General features: G+C 42.0%; 1 protein-coding gene across 1 annotated transcript in view; it reads right to left on the bottom strand.

Annotated features, from left to right (window-relative positions):
* The window catches only part of LOC119575281 (mucin-19-like), a 24,904-nt gene extending 16,568 nt beyond the window's left edge, over positions 1-8,336 (bottom strand). Inside the window, exon 1 of the mRNA XM_037922818.1 lies at positions 8,024-8,336. Within this exon, the coding sequence (XP_037778746.1) occupies positions 8,024-8,123 (100 nt within the window). The 5' untranslated portion in view covers positions 8,124-8,336. The remainder of the gene's footprint in view (positions 1-8,023) is intronic.
* Between the last annotated feature and the right edge of the window lie 940 nt (positions 8,337-9,276).

The raw sequence follows: 9,276 nt of genomic DNA, 5'->3' as shown, positions 1-9,276 counted from the left end.
TGAAATGTAACGACAACTGCGACAGATTTTACGTGTCCTAGTTTTTGAAAGATGTATAAAGGAGAGAGTCAGAGAAAACAGTATGTTCCCCAGCGCACATTTGGCAAGAGGCCGGGGGAAAATGTGACGTCACACTGCGTCCGAGATATCAATCAACCTTTATCTCAGATTCACGTCGAAGTCTATATTTTCACTTCAGGATCTTGGTTTCCTCTAGTTTCAGAGTAAGATCCACATGATTTTGACCCGGAAAAGAGAAATTTCGAGGGAAGGGTGGCCTGACCTTTGACACAGCTGACGGTCATAAAATGTGCTTCCGGCGCCAAATGAACGTGGGTTGCCATACGGTCGTCATGCCAAGAACAAATTAGCCTATATGGTTCGAGTTGTAAAGATATATAACGATGCAAATTTTTCGTGAGCAGATCATCAAGATCAAGTGGTTTGAGTACTAAAAATTATGATAAAAAACGACCCCTTAACTCATGCGATGAAGACACGAGAAAACAAACCTTCCTTAAAGTACAATCTATTCCTTAAAGGAAATTCAATCTGCATACGAAATGATGTACATACGAGCCACTGATGTTCTCCGACCCAAATAAATAAGAAAATATCTAGGAGTTTATGCATTTTTTTCATAACCATTAAAAAAAGAAGCAGGAAATTAATTTAAGGAGCTGTGAATATCCGCTCGTGTGTGGTCTTTATGCTAATTATTTCGTCCGTTACTGTGGTTACACGTATTAACCCTTATATGGGCAAGGTCTGACGCGCCTCTGGTAACAGTTGTTGAGTTTAGCCGAGGGTAATTTCGTTAAGGTCTGTCAAAGCACGTAAGAGTCATAATTCACAAGAAAAAACATTTTCTCGAGGCATTATATACATACTTATATATTCAGTACAATGGAACTCGGTATATTTGGATATAAATGTACTTGAAACTTCTTTTTCCAATATAGGAGAAAAATGATCTAACGTAGCCAGCAGGAGGAAACACACAATAATAAAGACATTCACACAATTAGTAAATTTAGATACATTTTACAAAGCGTTTTTTTTTTTACTTAAACATTGGTTCAAAGGTGAACAAAAAACAGCATTCGCGTGGAAGTTGATTATTTGCTCGTGTCAGAAGGGAAAACGGGTCAGGAGGGGTGAGGGGCATGGAGAAAGGGGGAGAGGGGTGAGGGGCATGGAGAAAAGGCGGGGGGGAGGAGGGGGCTTTCGTGACCTTCCTGACCTACAAACAGGTGAGGAATAGCAAGGTCAAATCTAATGATCTTTTGACTGGTATCAGAGGTGCCAAGGAGGGCATTATTGCTCTGGCGGGAAGGTCGAGGGTACAAAATGATTTTGAAAAATACAATAACTGAAAATACACCGATATTTTGCAGTTTGTGAAGAGAGAGAGAGAGAGAGAGAGAGAGAGAGAGAGAGAGAGAGAGAGAGAGAGAGAGAGAGAGAGGATGAGAAGAGAGAGAGAGAGAGAGAGAGAGAGAGAGAGAGAGAGAGAATGAGAGAGAGAGAGAGAGAGAGAGAGAGAGAGAGAGAGAGAGAAGAGGGAGAGAGAGAGAAGAGGAGAGAGAGAGAGGAGGGGAGAGAGAGAGAGAGAGAGGAGCACAGAGAAGTGGAGAGGGAGATAGAGAAGAGGAGAGAAAGAGAGGAGAGAGAGAGAGAGAGAGAGAGAGAGAGAGGGAAGAAGAGAGAGAGGAGAGAAGAGAGAGAGAGGAGAGAAAAGAGAGAGGAGAGAGAGAAAGAAGAGAGAGAGAGAGAGAAAGAGAGAGAGAAAAAGGGAGAAAGGGGAAGGGAAAGAGACAGATAGATAGAGAAATAGAGATGCAAAAAAACAACGCACAAGTGATGAAAAAATCAATCGAACGCACGGGAGGGACTGACGAGGTAAAATCTAAAATTTAACCTGACTACATGTCTCCACCCCCCCCTCCCCCACGGTCTCACGATTCCTAGACAAAACCCATCTTTGCAACAAACGTCCTACTGCACTTGGCATCTTTTTGCACTGCAGAAAGGTTCCACTTAAACGCTGTACTTTGCAGAGTTTTATTACACAACAGAAAGGTTTCACTTTAATGTTGAAGGAAGTCTTATACAACCGCGTAATAACGTTCATATCAATATAATTAACCTACTAATGTAACATAAGCTGAAACTGCACAGGAAATACGGCCATGAAAGTAAGAAAATTCTTATGTTGCAAATTCCCCATAGGCTCTTCAATCTTCGTGCAACGTGGATTTTACGTTATTATGAACATGTAGCCTACACGTACAAGTACACGTACATGCACATGTATATGTACACGCACGCACGCAGACAATAAAGGAAAAAAATGGTGTTTATGTGTTTTGACAAGAAGGAGAGGGAGAGGGAGAGAGGGAATAGAGAGATAAAGAGAAAAGTGGAGACAGAAAGAGATAGATTGATTGATAGACTGATAGATAGATAGGGGGGGGGGGGGAGACAAACAAGAAAAAACACCAATATAGAAGAAAGAAAAAAACAGAAAGATTAAAACCTACAAATAAAACCAGGAAAAAAAAAGAATGAAGAAAAAAAAATAAAGACAAAAATGAAACCACAAAGCGAAAAAAAAAACTCGCGACCTAATATGCTTGCCCTGTCTCATCAGTTCAGCCTCGCCAAAGTAAGATTGATGTCCGCAAACAGTGTCTCAGAAGCCGTGTAAACAGAGGTGCCTTTTTCGGTTTCATCAAATCAAACAAGGACTTTGCTTTTTAAAAGGTCTATAAAGAAAGTTTGATTTTTTTCCCCCCTGAGGCTTTGATATTTAGGTAATGTGTTTTTGAATGCCGAAAAAAATGATGTGCATATACGCAGATCATAGATATATGAACACAAACTGTACACACACACACACACACACACACACACACACACACACACACACACACACACACACACACACACACACACACACACACACACACACACACCGACCCACTGTAGCGCTGTGAGTGAGCCACCGCAACACCGGGGTACCTAACCATGGAAACCACCCGCGGTTGACGCATAACAAGAGATGGAAAGGGGGGCGACTTTGTGGGGGGGGGGAGATGAAAATGAATAGTGGTGAGGGGGGGTGAGGGGGAATGGTGAAGGGGGGGGGGAGGTTGGTGGTGATGGTGAAAGGGGGGGGGAGGTTGATGGTGATGGTGAAGGGGGGGGGGAGGTTGGTGGTGATGGTGAAGGGTGATGGTGGTGACGATATGATAATTATAATAATAATAATAATGAACTGTAATAATATATAATAATGATAGTTATGAATGATTGATGACGTTAATTATATACTCTGCTGCCTATTACTCTATACCGCTTCCCTCTCTCCTTAAAAACGTACCATAATTGTGATAACTAATTATTCACTTTATCTCACAGTATCGTCTGCGTTATTAGATAATACCAACTTGAACTCTCAATAAAGCGTCTCGGCCATATTTGGTACGCTGTGCATTCTCAGCCGCGTTCGTGCCCTTGCAATAACTAGAATTATTTATTTAAAGGTTCAGTGGTCAAACCCCAAGTTTTTAAGCCACTCCCCTTGCAAAATCCCTTTTGATTAATCATATTTCTCTGGGTACGATCTTTGTACCCCCTCTTCCTCTATTTCTCTCCTTTACTATATCTCTATCATTCTCTCCTCTCATTCGTACCTTTGTTTCCACCCCGCCCCCCTTTTCATCCGTATTTTACTTCTATATTCAATACTTTCTCTGCCTCCTCTAAACCCACATTTTTTTTCGGCCTATTCATCTCTTTGTCTATTCACATGCATGTAGGTTATATGCGAGTGTACACGTGTGTGTGTGTGTGCGTAAGAGTGAATCATCCGCCTCTGAAGATCGCCCTGGGAGCAGTTACCTAATCTCGACGCAGATGTCCGCTATCTGTGTCACCATCCGGCTGTCATCATTCATAACGGATTTCTTGAAGCTCCGCGCATAAAAATAGCGCCTCGGGGGTTTCTCGCAAGCTGTTCAAATCTCCTGCAAGCTTCGATAACATGATCCAGTTGTAAACTCGCGTGCTCTGTTATGAAAACGTAATTATCATTCACGGCAATCTGGCGCCCATCTGCTCGAAATGTGTAAGGAGCGGGAGTTAAGGACCGCTGCCCTTGATTTCGTAACTGGTCTACTTCGAACGATCTTTTGAATTGTAATGATTTTTTTTATGTATATCTTACTTCGAAGCTGTCGTGCGAATTTTTGTTTTCAAAGATTTTTTTTGAGAATAAAAAGAAAAAAAATTGGAGAAAATATGAAGCGTGGGTAACGAAGAGTAACAAAACAAAAAAGAGCGAGGGAGAGAGATGCACAATAAAAAACCAGAAAAAGAGACCAAAGATGCAGTCACAATAAAAAATAAAAAAAAATGAGAGTCAATGCTACGAGACAACGAAAAAACGAATAACGCCAAAATCTCACAGAAGGAAAACCAAGACGCTGTGATGCTCTCCTTCAGAATTTATGGTCCGGTGATGTAGGTTTGTGTCCCAGAACGCAGACTCACGCAGAGTGATCTGGCGCTGGTGTTAGTTATTATGGTGTGTTGTGGCCATACAATGATCATCGCCAGCCTCTGCCCACACCTCAACCCTCGTATAATTAACATACATTCCTTGACATTGAAACTACTAACACACATACATCGATAATGAAACGAGGGTGAATTTGCCCGGGGAAACGTGATTAATTAAGGGTTTCTCTACTGGATACCCCAAGTGCAAACTTAATTAAGAGGCTTTGTGTCTGGACTTTAGACTCGAAGCCGAAGTAATTAAAAAAGAGAAGCACAATAAACGTAAATTTAGATAAAAATACATAAAAGACAAACAAAGGTTTAAAAAAAAACATAAAGTAAAGAATACAATATTTAGACATCAACGATATACAAGTAGTTATCCAAATCACGTTTCACAAGCCATACAGATCCCAAAAGAACTTATAATTAGTCAAGCCACTGTCAGTCCATAATTTTGTCTAAACTTAATGCCTAATAACTGAAAATTGTAAAACAAACAAATACTGTAAAAAGATGAAGCAATCCTTGATTAAAACAAGAAACAAACATCGATTATAAAGCAGGTTGAGTGAAGTGTAGAGGAAGAGAAAAAAAAAAACACAGCCTTTAGATTAAAGAAAAATATATTATTAGTTAAAGCAAGCAGGACCTGAACAGCTGGGGATATGGGGATATCGTATACATAAGAGAGGAGGTTCAAAAGAAAGGTAATTTGTGTCTTTACTAGCGAAAATGAAAACGAAGAAAAAAAGATATGAAAAAGAAAAAGACATGACGTCAACGAAACATGAAAAAAAAAAAAAAAAAAAATACCGCTAGATGATTGAAGAGGATTTTTTTCTTCTTTACATACAAGCTGCCACTTACAAAATTTAAATATTCTGAACCGTACCAAAAATAGTGTTTATTTTTAGTTCTTGAAGGTATTATTACAAACGCATGACAATAATATTGTAACGCATTGATACAAGCCTCAATACAAAGCTATTTATCATTTGCATGCCAAGATCATCGTGCATGTGACGTTGCAGTGATGACAGTCATTCTAATGCTAGAAGGAACAATCATGATGCACTGACAATAGCAACACAGGTTCTGCCTTGCAACCTACAGCATCACCAGTTTCAACAGATGGCATGATAAGTGATAAAGGTGAACATATTGATACAAGACAGGGGAAACAGGCGAGTGAAAGCGAGAGAGAGAAAGAAGAGGAAGGAGAGAGAGAGAGGGGAAAGAGAGAAAGGAGAGAGAGAGAGAGAAAGAGAGAAAGGAGAGAGAGAGAAAGAGAGAAAGGAGAGAGAGAGAAAGAGAGAAAGGAGAGAGAGAGAAAGAGAGAAAGGAGAGAGAGAGGAGAAAGAGAGAAAGGAGAGAGAGAGAGAGAGAGAGAGAAAAGGAGAGAGAGAGAGAGAGAAAGGAGAGAGAGGGGTGGGGAAAGGAGAGAGAGAGAGAGAGAAAGGAGAGAAGAGAGAGAGAAAAGGAGAGAAAAGGAAGCGAGAGAGAGGAGAGAGAAGGAGAGAGAGGAAGAGAAGAGAAAGGAGAGAGAGAGAGAGAAAAGGAGAGAGAGAGAGAGAGAAAGGAGAGGAGAGAGAGAGAAAGGAGAGAGAGGGAGAGATGAGAAAGAGAGAAAGAGAAAGAGAGAAAGAGAAAGAGAAAGAAAGAAAGAGAAAGAAAAAGAAAGAGAGAAAGAGAGAAACAGAGAAAGAAGAGAAAAAAGAAAGACAAACAGATAGACATGGGGAGAGAAACAGACAGACCGACGGCGAATGGGAGAAAGAAAGAGAACAATAAATCACGAAAATAAACCAAAAGCAACAACAGGGGACGGGGCCAGCGTGAATCTCATTGACGGGGGATCGAACCGATGGCAATTTCACCGTCGGTTGGGCATGAGGGCCGAATAACTGGCATGTGCTATATAAAAGACCATTTTATTTCCCTAAGCCGAACGGACGCCAGCTGACAAATAGCTGCGTATTTTTTTCCCCCGGTCAGATTTTTATCTCTCTCTCTCTCTCTCTCTCTCTCTCTCTCTCTCGTTCTTTTTCTTTCTTTTTTTTGCGAGGATTTTAGACGAGTGACGATCGGCGAAATAAAATAAAAAAGAGAAAAAAAAGTATTTTTTCTTTTTCTTTTTTATCCAAACTGAGATGACGAAGTTGTGGATACGAGAATACGATGGGAATTTCCACCACTGACGGGAGGCGCGGCAGCACTGGGAATCAAGAGTAAATATGGGAGCCAGCAGACTGATTGAAAAAAAAACACACATGCTCACACACCCTATGATACGCGGTTCCTCCTCCATTGAGAATTGGGAATGCCCCAGATTCCCGTGAGATGGTAATCAAATGCACGGGAGACGGAGAGAACGATGCCGTGGGAACTGGTCAGCCCAAACAAACAAACCCCAAGACAACCTCCATTCAAAGTAAATACAAGGCAAGAATGGGTAAGAACACCTCGAGAGGGTGACTCAGCGAAAAAAAGGTGTCTGTAGGTCATGGCTCTACTCACGTGACTCGGCATACACCTGTCCATGCTGACCGCAGGTGCCTCACGAATTTTAATTAGACCGAAGAAGGTACGATTTGATGACTACAGCTGATGCTTTTATTGTTTCGCATTTCCTTGGGTTCGATACGGTAATAAATGATGCTTCACTTTACTGCCGTAACCGTACACAAAGCAGACTTAGTGTGTGGCATTTACAGTTAAGAATATCGATACGTAGAGTACACTAAAAATATTACAAACCTACGTACAGAGAAATAATATAAAATCTTTCTATAGTTTGTGAATTAAAGGTAAACATCTAAGAGACACAATTAGCTACTTTTTAAATGGATCTTTTCTCCAGCGCTTAATATTGACATCCACCACGTCTATTTCAGCAAGATTGAGCTTCAACTGATTCCTTATTTGACGACAAACCGCCACAAAGGTCTACGGGTCTATCTTGCCAGAATACACGTGAATGGATTGTCACTTGTCAGTCTCTCTGTTTCATGCAGTTACTGGTTATCAACGTAAAATCAATAACAAAAACGACCCAGACTTTCGCAGCGGCGGCAGTCATCCCGCCGACGACCCCATTTGCGCCGATGACCATTAGCGGCGCAAACTACCGCCGTGTGGTCGTGCCTTCCTAACTGTCAGTTCCACGAGTCTGTTAGCTGGTTCCCTGTTGCTCTACACTTCTTTTGCTTTGTTTTCGTTGTTGTTGTTGTTGTTGTTGTTTACATAATTTGGGGGTAGTTATGGTTGGTTTTACCTTTCCCAGAAACAACAAATGTTATGTGTTTCAAGAACAAGATCGCTTGTGCGTTCCATACATCTTAAAACTCTAATTCTAATTGTAAAGATTGACCTTTAATAACGGCCAGCAATTCAACCACTACCCATTCACCATGTGACTTGGCTACCTTCGTAACATTTAGCCGAATTTACTTACCGAATCCTTTTCCTTCCCTGTCAGACGCGGTGATCTCCTCCAGTGGCAGCGCTGACACCGTAGCAAGGCACAGTGCCACGCTCAGTGCAATTCCCTGCATTTTACCAAAGTTCCGAACTCAAACGTCTCAAGGAAAAAATCTGTAAATCAGGAAAATTCACTGCGAGTCCTTCACGGGAGAGGAAACGACCGAACTGCACCTCCGACGGGAAACCGCTGGTTCGCAGCAGCCGTGTCGCGCGAGCACAGGCGAGCGGAGGAAGCGAGAGGTCGTTGTGTCTCGCCCAGCGCCTCCACACCGAGTGAGGCCCCAGGGATTCCGCCGCAGAAGGCAAAGTCGGTCGCAGCGTCTCGCAGAAGCCGTCCGCGAGAGAGAAAGAAACGAGAGGCTTCCAGACCCTCTAAGACGGATCCTAATCGCGGCTTTTTTTTCCCCACCTTGAATTGTCAATGATTGGGTTTGACGTCGGGTCGTTATCGGAAGAGAATGTTCCAGTGCGTGAAATAAGCCTGTTCCTGGACGATTTTTTTTTAGTTTGTTTTCCCTTCTCTAAGCAAAGGAAAACTCACGTATGCGACACATACCGTCAGCAAGATCTAACAACCCTCTAGGTGGCAACAGCAGGCTGACCGAGCTGGAAACGCGGCTCAGTTGACGATGAGGAAGGGGGGGGGGGGGTAGAAGAGGAAGAGGGGGAAGGGGGCAGGGAGTGGGGTGTAGGGTGTAGGGGGTGCACCATACTTTCCGTCCTCGATAAAGTGTTTGACGTCATTATCTCATACGCTACCTTTCGTGATGCGCGTCGTAACGAAGTGTTACATTGCTAACTTTTATTGTCTATGCTCTTGTGTGGGTAAGAACACCGGGCCTATTGCTTACGGATAACGCAGATCTATCATCTCGAAAACAGAATGCTAATGAATTTGCCGCATGTAAGAATATCTGGGTGCATTATGTGAATTTGCATGTAACGATGAGCTGGGGAGCATGTAACTGTATTTTCTGGTTATGAGATATTTAGTTGCTTCTTAAGAGTCAGATCAGATAAGCACGACCTAATTAAAGATTTTCTTTTGAAGTCCATTGTCTAAACCATTGTGTAAAAAAAGGTAGATGTAAAAAAATATAAGCAAATGCTGTTGAGGGGCAAGATATTTAGCCAGAAATTAAACCAGACGAATGGGGAAAAAAAGGTAAAAACAAATGATATAGTAAATTTTCTCTCATATCCTCTAAGGAGAGAAAACGGGGA

The sequence above is a fragment of the Penaeus monodon genome, chromosome 7 (genome assembly GCF_015228065.2).
Source record: "Penaeus monodon isolate SGIC_2016 chromosome 7, NSTDA_Pmon_1, whole genome shotgun sequence".
NCBI classification, from domain to species: Eukaryota; Metazoa; Arthropoda; class Malacostraca; order Decapoda; family Penaeidae; genus Penaeus; species Penaeus monodon.
The sequence above is the reverse complement of the archived record's forward strand: the minus strand, read 5'-3'. Positions and strand labels throughout refer to the sequence as shown.